We start from the raw sequence: 13,465 nt of genomic DNA, 5'->3' as shown, positions 1-13,465 counted from the left end.
GAATAGAGCCAGTAATAAGTAAAAAGTAATAAGTTAAAAGTAAACCCAACCAGCTTAAAAAGCCAGTGTCTCACAGTGTGAGCAAAAAAACATATTGGATAACATTATGTCCGGTGTGCCATAGATGGATAATTATGTATGTGACAAATATCAGATATTAAGCATACCCAATCCTTTGAACTACCATTATAGCAAACATTGCATATCCAGATTAACATTTAGTCCCTTAGGAACCAACGTATCCAATGTGAAGATCCATCTGCTTTCTCTCTGCAGTAGCAGCCTACCCCTATCACCTCCTCTGGAGAGTGGCGGAATGTGATCTATAATGATGAATCTTAAATCAGTGTTTTTGTGTTGTACCTGAAGGAAGTGTCTGGCAACCGGCTGATCCGATTTACCGCTACTGAGGGCTGCCCTGATGGCTGACCTGTGATTAGCCATCCTAGTGCGGGCATCATCCTGTGTCTTACCGACATAGAATTTGCCACAGGGGCAATGTATCATGTACACAATGTAATTTGCGGTGCATGTGACCCTATGCCTAATATCAAATCTTTTATTAGTCCAAGGATGTGTGAAAAATTTGCTCTGGGTCATCCCACTGCATGTGGTGCATCCACTACATCTGAAGCCCCTGTGGCAAATTCTATGTCGGTAAGACACAGGATGATGCCCGCACTAGGATGGCTAATCACAGGTCAGCCATCAGGGCAGCCCTCAGTAGCGGTAAATCGGATCAGCCGGTTGCCAGACACTTCCTTCAGGCACAACACAAAAACACTGATTTAAGATTCATCATTATAGATCACATTCCGCCACTCTCCAGAGGACGTGATAGGGGTAGGCTGTTACTGCAGAGAGAAAGCAGATGGATCTTCACATTGGATACGTTGGTTCCTAAGGGACTGAATGTTAATCTGGATATGCAATGTTTCCTATAATGGTTGTTCAAAGGATTGGGTATGCTTAATATCTGATATTTGTCACATACATAATTATCCATCTATGGCACACCGGACATAATGTTATCCAATATGGTTTTTTGCTCACACTGTGAGACACTGGCTTTTTAAGCCGGTTGGGTTTACTTATTACTTTTTACTTATTACTGGCTCTATTCTAGATTCTACTTACAACTATGGAGGTTCATGGTCTGTTGATATACACATTGGATTCATAGGTCGAGTTCTTATGAACAATTAAGGATAGGCTGAGGCTTGATATGGTTTGTTGTTGATTAGACTGCTCCACAGTGACGGTATCACACTGTCATATTTAGTACTGTATGTTGTTATCCTTGGCTACTCTACAATCCTAAATGGGTAGTTGCAATACTATACAAATATGAATATAAATTTGAATACTAATATTATTGGATAATTATGGCCTATTTCTATGTGTGTACATATATCCGTGTACATATATCTGTGTATATTTGTATATTATTTTAGTGGTTGGTTCTATTTTGATGTGAGTATGCTCATTAGCAGCTAAAGATAGGCTGAATGATATCGTTGATCAATATGAGACAGGAAGTCTTTACATTTGAGATTCGATATGGTATGTACTATCTCTAATTAGTTTTTACACATCTGGTTTTTATACATCTGGTTTTTTTGCAAAGGGTCACTACATTATCAAGCCAATAATAGCAGGGATGTCACTGTCAGTATATACTAAGCCTTATGGTTGCAGTACCCACTAAACTGGCGATTCCGGATTTGTCCCCATTTGTTTAAAATATTGTTTTGAATTTTGTTATAAATTTGCTTGCTAGGCGACCAAGTGTAAACTCTCTTTAGTGGGACTCCACTTGAATAGTATACATGAGTGAAATATATGAGTAAAATATATGAGCAATATATTTGAGAGATATGTGCCAATTTTTGGCTATATCTGGACCGGTATAAGTGTTAAGGAATTGATCCTGTGGGTCCGTATCTAGCATTGATCTCTGCTGCAGTAGCGGCAAGCACACTGACACAATGATGCGTATCACATAATTACAAGGTAAAAACTATGTGAGAATAATGTGACAAACACAGACCACTATGCAGGTCTATACAACATACATACAATACTCTGCTATTTTTTAATATGACATTATACGCTGGGGAAGTTGAGGTTTTTGTACGTTTTAACTTATGTTTTGCACTTGTTAACTTTTTGACCCTCTAGGGCCTCTGTAAAGTCTCTTGCGCATGCGCAGTTGCGCAGAGGAGACGCCACACGCACTAGCAGGATCAGCACCAGGTAATTCACATAAATTGTTTGTTCACTTTTTGCTGTGTAAGGTCTGAGGACGGTGGCAACACCAAAAACGTTCACCTAAGTAAAAGTTTGGTGATTAATACGGAGAGTGCCTTTCTTTATTCATTATATATATATATATATATATATATATATATATATATATATATATATATATATATATATATATATATATATATATATATATATATATATATATATATATATATATATATATATATATATATATATATATATATAATAGTGCAATGATGGCGAAACTTGGCTCTCCAGATGTTTCAGAACTACATTTCCCACGATACTTGACATCATAGTGCCTAAGCATTATGGGAAATGTAGTTCTGAAACATCTGGAGTGCCAAGGTTCGCTATTAGACTGTATTTTCTTCATGATGCAACATAAACAATTAGTTGCTCCATGGTTTTAGATAGTGTTGGGGAACTGACACAGCTGCTATTGATCATAAAAGTGATGGTAAATTTGCCACCTTAAAGTCACATATTCTGAAAGCTCCTGTCCTAACTAGCATATTGATATGCTTTTTGCGCAACTGTTAATTGTAAGCAGCCTCACTGTTTCTGTTGCGTAAATAGCGTAGTGAGTTGCGCATGCGCAGTTCTTCTTGCAGACAGTGTTACAAGCACGGGACCGTGCTGTGAATACTTATTATGCATACTTGGGGCTCTGATTGGCTGAAAGACCTGCCAGTCAAATAAGCCAAATAGAAAAACGGTAAGAGAGGCTACATTTCATCAAGTAACGGAGCAGGACAAAACGTTCATTATTAACAGTAGATTTGACTCTGTAATGCAAAAAGCATATTGATCAGGAGCTTTCAGAATATCTGACTTTATGGTGGCTAATTTACTTCTATTATCTAATCTGCTTCATTCTCTTGGTATCATGTGTTGAAGGAGCAGCAGTGCACTAATGGTTTCTAACTGAACACATGGGTGAGCCAATCACATTCAATATGTATATGCAGCCACCAATCAACAGCTAGAATTTAGGTTCTCTGCTGCTCCTGAGCTTGTCTAGATAAACATTTCAGCAAATGATAACAAGAGAAGGAAGGAAATGAAATAATGAAAGTAAATTGGAAAGTTGTTTAAAATTGTATTCTCTATCTGAATCATGAAATACATTTTTTGGGTTTCATGTCCCTTTAAGGCGTAGATCTCTTTACCCTTATTAAAGGACCACTAAATTAAAGTAGAATTTCATAATTAACAAGTGCATTATAAAAAGACTATTCAATAACGCTGATTTATTTTTTCTGGCAATTTGTTTCCCTCCCATTTGCCAGCCCTCTGTACCATGTGACAGCCAATCACAGACTAGTATACATACACCCTGTGTGCTTGTGCACATGCTCAGTAGGAGCTGGTGCCTCAAAGGTGAATATAAATAAATTGTGCAAAATTAGATAATGGAAGTGAATTTTAATATATTTTTTAAATTGTGTGCTCTCTCTGAGTCATGAAAGTTTAATTTTGACTTGAGTGTCCCTTTAAATAAATTGGTTTAGAAAAGTATTTTATATACACTTTTTTTATTTTGTTGTCTCTTTATAGCTGTAATATACTTTAATACTGTTGTGTTCTCCCACTTGTTGTGCGTTTTTTTTCTTTCTTTAGATATGTTGACTGTAGTGTTCATTATTGCAGTATGTTGTGATCTTTACCTCCTTTGTGAACCCTGGCTTTATATCATTGCTTGCACCTCACACCTACCCACGCTCAGATGTTTTCATGTGTTCTCTTCACATTCAGCATCTGTACAATGTGGAATCAGAACTAGAAGAATCATTTTATGACTCTGTGGACAGCAGCTCCAGTGGCGCATCCTCAGATGAGTGGGAGGATGACAGTGACAGCTGGGAGACGGACAATGCTTTAACAGAGGATGAACTCCTGAAGTCCTCAGTGGATGAAGCCTCAGCGGCACAAAGTGAGTCGACCACAGCAGAACAGGCGCAGAAACCAGCCGAAGATGAGGCAGAGCAGAATGCCACAGCGGCAGCAGCTGTGGTCTTGTCCCTTCCAGGATTAGCAGAGAAAGTGGCTGGGAAAGAAGGAATTGCAAAGAGCTTCAAGGAGCTAAAAGAAGCTATCAAGATACTGGAAAGTCTTAAGAACATGACAGTTGAGCAGCTGCTTACTGGTTCACCAACCTCCCCTACTGTTGAACCAGAGAAATTCACACGGGAGAAAAAGTTCCTTGATGACATCAAAAAGCTGCAGGAAAATTTGAAGAAAACTCTGGATAACGTAGCCATTGTTGAAGAAGAAAAGATGGAATCTGCTCCTGAAGCAGAGAGAGAGGATAAGGCAGAATCACAAGCTCAAGCGCGATCTGAGTGGCCAAGTGATACACCTGTGCTGTGCCAGCAGAGCGGGGGCAAACCTGGGGTCATCTTCACAAGCGCCAAAGGGGAAGTTTTCTCTGTGTTGGACTCCGCACCCGGTGAGTCTGTGTGTCCTTTTGTTAATCTTTATTCTCTTATTTTTATAAATACTGGAATATAAAAAGAATTGTACCTGAATCATCTTAAAGGAGGCAAATCTAAAATGGCAGGAGATGATTGTCTCCTCTGTTGCGAAGTCTGCTTTATCTAGAGATCACAACTAGTAAAGGGAAGCACTCAGCTGGGGTTGAAAACAGCTTGCCCTATGGTAGGTACCCACTCATGCTACTGTCTAGCTCACGTATGCCTTTCACATAAGAAATCTTTCCTCTAGTATATTACTATTGATCCCACCCAAAAAGACAAAAATGCCAGGCAAATCTCTTCTGAAGAAATGATTTGTCCAGTTAGCCCCAGATCTACATAGCCCTCTCTTCACAACCTGCTTTGATATTTGTTTGCTTTCAATATTTATAAAGTTTTTAATTCCTTAACTTGAATTACATTAAAGGGCCATAATACCCAAATGTTTAAACACTTGAAAGTGATGCAGCATAGCTGTAAAAAGCTGACTAGAAAATATCTCCTGAACATCTCTATGTAAAAAAGAAAGATATTTTACCTCAAAAGTTCCTCAGTAGCCACCTCCCATTGTAAAGGATTTCTAAGCAGCATTTTAGTGTGTCTGTCCTGGGACATCTGAAGGGATGAGCATCGTGCACTCTCATATTATTTCACCAATCAGGTAAAGGAAGCTTACTATGAAATCTCATGAGATCACAGTAAGAGTTCATGACCTCAGCACTGCTGATGCTGATTGGCTGCTGTTCATGTCTTCATTTTTTTTTTTTACCTGCAGCTGGGAGCAGGTGAAGTATAACTTTTTACACAGAGATTACTCTGGTGAGCTGAGGAAATTGTGAGGTAAACTGACAGATGCTCAGGTGATATTTTCCTGTCAGCTTTTTACAGTTACACTGCATCAGTTTCAATTGATTTAGCATATGAGTATTATGTCCCTTTAACACTGGCACAGTGCCTCTAGTGCTTAAAGGGACATTAAACCCAAATTTTTTCTTTCATAATTCAAATAGAGAATACAATTTTTAAAAAAAGTTTCCAACTTCTATTTTCAAATTTATTTAATTCTCATGTTATTCTTTGTTGAAGAGATACTTAGGTAGGTAGCATGCACATGCCTGAAGCACTACATGACAGGAAATAATGCTGCCATCCAGTGCTCTTGTACGTCGCTGCAGTCCTGGGCTTCTTTCTGCCGCGATCTTGCTCAAAATAGTGAGATTGCGCTATTTTTGCATGCCCTACAGAAATAGCTTTGCAGAGTCGGCCTTCTTTTAGCTTTACCCAGAGTACCTTACAGTATACTTCACTACATACAAGCCACTTGCACATTCCCTTTGGGGTTTCAAAATGAATACTGACCTTGGGGGGGTCCTAACTATTTATAAGTTAAAGAATCTGGGGCACAGAAGAAAACAAATTACCGGTACTATAAAAGCATACAAATGATTTTATACATGCTTGTGATAAAAGTAGCTTTAAACACTCGCCCAAGGCAGATATACGTTATGCTTTGGATTTTTTAACACATTTGGGGAAATGTAAACACTGGGTAGGTGGTTTTCATATTCCTGCAGCCATGGTCAAGGTTCCTGACCTCTCCGTTTTCTTACTTAGAGAGCCATGCCTTCAAGAAGCTGGAGTTCCAGCCGCCAGAGGCCAAAAAGTTCTTCAGCACTGTGCGCAAGGAAATGGCCCTGCTAGCGACATCCCTGCCCGACGGGATCATGGTGAAGACTTTTGAAGACCGTATGGTAACTTCCATTTTCTATATTTTATCTGCCTCTTGTGTAGATGTGAACAAAACTAATGACAAACTTATGATAATCCTATCGTTGTATTGTAATATATTCATTTAGTACACTATTTCATTTTTATTTTTTCAATATGCATTGAACAGATATGTTGAATCAAAGCTTTTAAGTAGCCATTTTCCTGCACCACATCGGCAAGTCATCTATAATAGGGGGCATCTTTTATCTCCCCTCTCCAATTTTTTAGGATCTCTTCTCTGCGTTCATTAAAGGGTCCACAAGAACTCCTTATGAAGATGGACTGTTCCTCTTTGACATCCAGCTCCCTAACATCTACCCTGCGGTGCCTCCTCTCTTCCGTTACTTGTCCCAGTGCAGCGGGAGGCTCAATCCCAACCTCTATGACAATGGCAAAGTGTGCGTTAGCCTGCTGGGCACCTGGATAGGCAAGGTAAGATGCCATTCAGCCTTCAGTGCCACTTATTACTTGGATGCCAGTTGCTGGTGATGTTGTGGCAAATGTTAGTCATTATTAACAAAGCCATATTTCTCAACTGGGAATATCTCTAACATGGTCCAGAATAATTGTACTAAAGTAATAGATCATGAAAGTAATTAATTATGTACAGCAAACAAGTAATGTACAGCAGCTTCAAATTAAAGGGACAGTCTGCTTGATTTTTTTTATTGTTTAAAAAGATAATCTCTTTTTATTAAACATTCCCCAGTTTTGCATAACCAACACTGTTATATTCATATACTTTGTACTTCTAATTAGCTTTGTCTAAGCCACTGCAGACTGCCCCTTATCTCTTTGCTTTTTACAAACTTTCATATGAACCAATCAGTGCCAGTTCTTGCAAAACCATTATCATTCTCAGCAAAAGTGAGCACAATGTTAGATCCTAGATCCCTTTTCTGTCACACAAGGTTGTTTATCAAGTTTACTGTACAGGAGGAGAACTTGGTAAGAATAAAATGCAATTTCTCTACTAACTTCTGGTGCTTCACCTATCATATTGAATGGCATCTCTATAATGGGGAATGAGGTTTGTGCTCTTGATTGTAAATGTTACTGTTAGACTTGTGCCATTCAAATTGTTGTGGTTATCCTCCTTGGTAATCTCATGCAGCTTTTGGTGAACATTGGTTTTGTGTAGACATAGTCACTCATTGAAATCTCCACTAAAAACTTTAGGTGGAAAGAGCCCTTTTAACCACTTCTTCATCACTCAGAAATTATACATTTGCAAGCAATATTTACTCTACTGGCCTCTCTTTCTCTGATCGTCTGTCATGAGACTGCCCATTTTGTCTTTACCAAGAGACCCAAAGCAGGTTCATTTTATACTGACCAAACAAATCCCAGTCTTAATAAGGGCTGCATTTTAAATTGACCTTTTTATATTGGTCTCTGAAGCTTGGGATGAGATTGCTGTGTTCTGCAGGGCTGCGGTTTGTGAATAACAATGTCCGCAGCTTTAGCACTACAGTACTAAGTGTTGAGAGTTTTTTTTTGATAGTGGGAGGTGTATGGGATTAATTGACCTGACTACAGGAGGACTCCACTTGATATGTGCTAAATTCACATATGTGTGCTTTGTTTCAGAATTAGATACTTGTGCATGTTCCAGAATGTAATATGTTATCGTAAGTGCATATTTAATCAGAGGCCTCATCTAATGTAATATTTTTTTTCTCATTTAGGGCACTGAAAGATGGACCAGCAAGTCCAGTCTGCTCCAAGTGTTGATTTCTATTCAAGGTTAGTTTAACTTTTGACCCAATCACTTTACCCTTTTCTCAGTGGTACCTGCTGCACAGTTTGGAATTGTGCAGTTGTTGTTCACTTTTATCTTGATCAAATTCTCTTCTTTCCACCCCTACTCAGGTCTGATTTTGGTAAATGAACCGTACTATAATGAAGCTGGTTTCGACAGTGACAGAGGCCTACAGGAAGGCTACGAGAATAGCCGCTGCTACAATGAGATGGCATTGATCCGTGTAGTTCAGTCCATGACACAATTGCTGCGAAAGCCAGTTGAGGTCTTTGAACAAGAGATCCGGGAACACTTCCAAGCTAATGGCTGGCGTCTGGTACATCGTATAGAAACATGGTTGGAGACTAATTCGATAGTAGAGAAGGGAGGTGAGCTGTCCAATGGCCAGGACCACCCATGCATTGTACCCTACAGCCCCACTGAGCCAGATTGCACGCCGGATCCAACTCTGGATTCTAAGGACTTGGATGATTCAGGATGTGGTGCTTCAACCCTGGCACCTGGGGATACCCAGCAATACTCTGACTCTGAGAGCACAGGCAAGGGAATGATGGCTGTAAGCAGCCCTGTGGAGGAGCACAGGGGAGCGGTAGGGGGAGGACAGCCCAGCGTTAAACCAAAGAAACGCAGAAAGAGCTATCGTAGCTTCCTGCCTGACAAAAGGGGCTACCCTGACATTGGCTTCCCCCTTTTTCCTTTGTCGAAAGGCTTTATAAAAAGCATGCATGGTGTACTACGGCATTACAGGGCCTCACTGCTAGAAGCTGGCATCTTGGAGCCCCGTGAAGGGAAACTATCACTTCCATTGTAAGGACAAGAAAAGAGCAGCTTGGGGCATGTGCTGCATTCCATACCCATCTGCCCCAGCTCATGCATATTATACAAACCTCCTGAACTTTTCAGCTGCCAGGAGGGTCCGACAAAATAGGGTCTAGTACAAATGGACCTGCAAAACTTAGCCTCTTCGGTAGATAATGAGACAGAACAAGATTGTAATTCTGTTAGTAATCAGGGCTGAAATGTCCCCCAAATCCCTATTGTGCTATTCCCTTTTGGTTTCCTGGCTCCTAATATCTTGGTTTGGAGCGTGCCTTGCTGCTATGGGATGGAGTGTTTTGCTTTGCATTGCCCTTCCTAGTGATCTAGGAATTCCTGTGTACCTTTTTCAATTAAAGGGGTCTGCGATGTTCTGTAGAGCAACTCCCTTTAACCTTTACTGCAAGTCTGTTATACTGCGTCACAGTATGATGCAGGGGAACGGATCATGAAGTGCTTCTTTAGTTGTAACGCAAAGTGCAAGAAAAGATAACAAAATATGTAATCACTACAAGCTACTGTTAAATTGGGCAGTTTCTGTAAGGAAACCCCCCCACCCACACACAAATTGGAACAGTTTAAGGTCTGTTAAGTACCTGCATTAAATTTAACTTAGCCTGAATTCACGATTTAGTCACTGCTTTTGGCCCGACCATAAAGGTTTTTCATTTTATTACTAAAAGCAGTTTATTTGGCTTTTTTTGTGGTTAAAGGCAATATAGTGTAGCTATGTAAAAGCCTCCAATAAAAATACTAAATGTCTGAACCACCAATTAGTAAACTCCAAACCCTTCTACCAGTTTATCGTAATGTTATCTTAAGCTCATTCTGGGGACTGTCACTTTAAATGGACATTCTAATAAAAACATACTATTTCATTTGTTAGAGCACACTAAAGTTCTGTGATTAGTAGATACGTGCATATGCTATTCCTAATTGGCTTTCCAGCTGTGTCATGCTTTGAAGCTGGTGAGTAAACTCAGTGTGATTTAATTAGAGCAATTTTATTTTTACATTAGAATGTCCCTTTTTAAAAAGCATATAGGCTCTAATTTTAACCCCTCACTCGTTAAATGAAGTTTAGCATAATTTAGTAGATCTGACCCTTGTCTCAATCGGAACTTTGCAGACATGTTAATTTATATGGGCTTTCAAAAGAAAGTGTTCCACATAAAAGGATGAGCCGCTTATAAGCGTAGCCTTGGCACATACTAGCTATAATTATGTTTTTTAGGTCCTTGTGTTAAAGAACAGTCTCTTTTCCAGGAGTGCTGTGAAATGCAGGTTACTATCGGCAACAATGATTACAGATCTGTGGACAGCTATACCTCTTTATTTTTATGTGAATACACTGACATAAAGGGACAGCGTACAGTGGTACATCTTCATATCCTGAATATTAGTGCATTGATTTAAGCAGAACCTATCGCGTCACTTGCATCATCCTTACGCAACCTTACACACATACTTGTGTACATGACTGTATAATGTGTATAGGCGACACACTGCCATGCAGATGCAGGACCTCAAGGCTACATGTATCCAAGCCTTGTTACTTAACCCTTTCCTGCCATCACCGCACCACACGCTGCCTTACACTTAGGCATGTTTACAATTTACTTCCATCCCCACCTCCTCCTCATCAATAATGTGAAATAAATACAGGAGGAGGGTTATGACCTGCCCCCTTACTATCCCTGTTGTATCTCTTCTGTATGTAATATTTAAATAATGCATAATAAACTATTTACAAAAGGTGCAGAGATGAGCGCATGAGTGGGCCTTTAGACTAGGCTGTGTGACTATAAATGCTTATGAGAACCAGATGTTATGGAGTGATTGATTTGGCATTCAAGAGGTTAAACTATGTATAAAATGCTCTGATTTCTCTTTTTATTTATTAAAGAAAAAAAATATTTAACCCCTTTCCCCCTGATATTGCGACCTATCCAGGCCTGTGTTAATTTCATGGAAACAAAAAATAAAATTAACTTTCCTATGTGAACATCATTAGATATTTGGTATTAATAACTTGCCACCACCAAACTCCCTTTATGCAAGTAACAGAATCCTCTGCAGCACATTCTGATGATATGTCTCTGCAGCTGGACGTTATTATATTGATGGATAATATTTCCCCTCCTGCCCCCTCCTATACCAAATTATTTAAGTGCATTATCTGCTCCAGAAGTTAGAAAAACTGTAGTTATTTTGTGCTTAATTTCCCTCTTCTTATACCCTTGCTAATCTCCATGAAATTTCTCAGGGCAGAAGGGGTTAAAAGCAAGGCATGAACCATATACATGGTCATTGCCTGGCAGATTTGTACAGTATTTAACTGCTGGGAATGAATCTTTCTGAACCAAAATGCTGTAAAATTGTGGTGCTTTTGAAATGTGTATAGTGCTATGTGAATTTATATATATTTTTTTTTTTTATATATATATTTTTTTTTCTGCTAATTTAATGTTTAAACAATTTTGCAGGCTTGATAAATTAAAATTATGTCTCTGCTCAATTTATATGAAACTTGTTACTTAAAACTAACAGTAAGCCACTGACCACCACACCAATCTTCACTTTTCCTGCTGTAAATCCTCTGATTTTAATCTTAAATATTTTAGTTGAATATTTCTTTCCTAAGATATGGAGAGTCCACAACGTCATTCCAATTACTAGTGGGAATATCACTCCTGGCTAGCAGGAGGAGGCAAAGCTACCCCATAATCCCCAGTCATTGTCTTTGCCTCTGTCAATGGAGGAGGTGACAATTGATGTCGGAAGAAATGTATTCCTTTTTTGGGTTCTTTTTCCTGCAAGCAAGGATTTGGGATTAGCTTAGTCCACGTCAATGTCTTCAGTAGAATAGTGGTGGCTTTTAAGCAGTTAGGAAACAAAGTAAGGACCACCTCACAACTTCCTAACATATCGCTGCCCTAGTTATAAAAAGCCAGAGTTGGATACTCTGTTCTTTATTTTTTCTACAGGTCTCTGTAAGGAGGAGTATGTGTCCTTTCACAGGTTGTGAGCTGTCTTCCTGCAGGTAAGTGCCTTTTGTCTTCTAGGTGTCAATGGAGACTTGCACTGAGAAGTTTTACTACAGTATTTATTAAGACGTATAAATCCTTTAGAAAGGATTTTATAATTGGCTGTGTGCAGGCACTTGGTATATGTGTGAGACTAAGGGGTTCATTTTCATATACGTTTTGGGATATTTCCCCTGAGGCTGTCTATATAAGTTTTAATTAGTCTGAGGAATTAAAAATAAGACTTTTAAACTTTGGGACCGTTATTTGGGCAAGATCGTTATATTTAGCTCTGTCAACTGTGCATTTTTTAAAAAAAAATTTTTGCCGGTCACGTGACCCTGCCCTTTCACCCGGCTTAGTTCCTGAACGGAGCGTCGCCATTTTAAGCTGCTTCTGAATGTCGGATCATTTATTCAGCTCTTTCTTGGTGGTGAGAGGTCTATGTTAAGATCAAAGGGTCAAGTAGGGCACCTCAGTCAATCTGAGGTGTAGAGGTACTGTTTTATCTGTAAGATAACAAATAAACTAATCAATTTTCTGTGATCTTTTTCTGAGGAAGTTAAAAAAAAAAAAAAAAGATTAAAGATGCAGTGTCATTTTAGTTTCTGGTTATTCCAATTAATTGGGCATTATTTTTCTCATGGACATGTATCAGTTGACTGCTCCTATGGATAAATGCTTATTGTTTCTTGAGGCCCAAATTGTTTTCCCTATGCAATTTTGTTCCTCGTGTTTACAAAAGACTTTAAAATGTAAAGATAAACTTATTGAGCCTCATGTTTCTCAGGATGATGCTGTTCAGGCAATGCCACAGCTTTCTCAACAAACGTCCCAAGCCTCAATGGTTACACCATATAGTGCCCTGCAATTCTCTCAGCCTCCTGGAGAAGTTTTTGTGCCATCAGATTTTGCAGCACAGATATCTTCTGCGATATCTGCGGCATTATCTGCTTTTCCCATGTTGGGGAAGCGCAAGAGGAAATCTAAAAAAAATTCAGAGTGTAAGGTGTTCCGTCTGCTGCTACGCAGCTTGTCCTCCCTCATAAGTCTCTGAGGGTGAAATTTCAGATTCGAACAGCATAATTCCTTCATCTCATACTGAAGAAGTAAACTTCAGATTTAAACTTAAACACCTTTGTGTATTGTTAAAGGAGGTATTGGCTACTTTGGACTACTCCGATACTGTTGTTGTCAACCCTAAGAAATCTAGTAAACTTAATAAATACTATGATGTTCCTTCCTCTGTGGAAGTATTTCCTGTTCCAGACCGTGTGACGGAGATTATTTCACAGGAATGGGAGAAGCCAGGGATACCTTTCTCC

At 39.1% G+C, this 13,465-nt stretch overlaps 1 protein-coding gene across 2 annotated transcripts in view; it reads left to right on the top strand.

The window, feature by feature from the left end:
• LOC128655660 ((E3-independent) E2 ubiquitin-conjugating enzyme) overlaps window positions 1–11,632 on the top strand; it is an 80,542-nt gene extending 68,910 nt beyond the window's left edge. For both annotated transcript variants that reach the window (XM_053709254.1, XM_053709247.1), the window contains exons 11-15: window positions 4,048–4,741; window positions 6,381–6,517; window positions 6,765–6,968; window positions 8,225–8,282; window positions 8,409–11,632. In XM_053709254.1, coding sequence (XP_053565229.1) covers window positions 4,048–4,741; window positions 6,381–6,517; window positions 6,765–6,968; window positions 8,225–8,282; window positions 8,409–9,109 — 1,794 coding nt within the window. In that variant the 3' untranslated portion in view covers window positions 9,110–11,632. The remainder of the gene's footprint in view (window positions 1–4,047; window positions 4,742–6,380; window positions 6,518–6,764; window positions 6,969–8,224; window positions 8,283–8,408) is intronic.
• The last annotated feature ends 1,833 nt before the right edge of the window (window positions 11,633–13,465 follow it).

Source organism: Bombina bombina, chromosome 1 (assembly GCF_027579735.1).
Source record: "Bombina bombina isolate aBomBom1 chromosome 1, aBomBom1.pri, whole genome shotgun sequence".
Classification (NCBI taxonomy): Eukaryota; Metazoa; Chordata; class Amphibia; order Anura; family Bombinatoridae; genus Bombina; species Bombina bombina.
The sequence above is the reverse complement of the archived record's forward strand: the minus strand, read 5'-3'. Positions and strand labels throughout refer to the sequence as shown.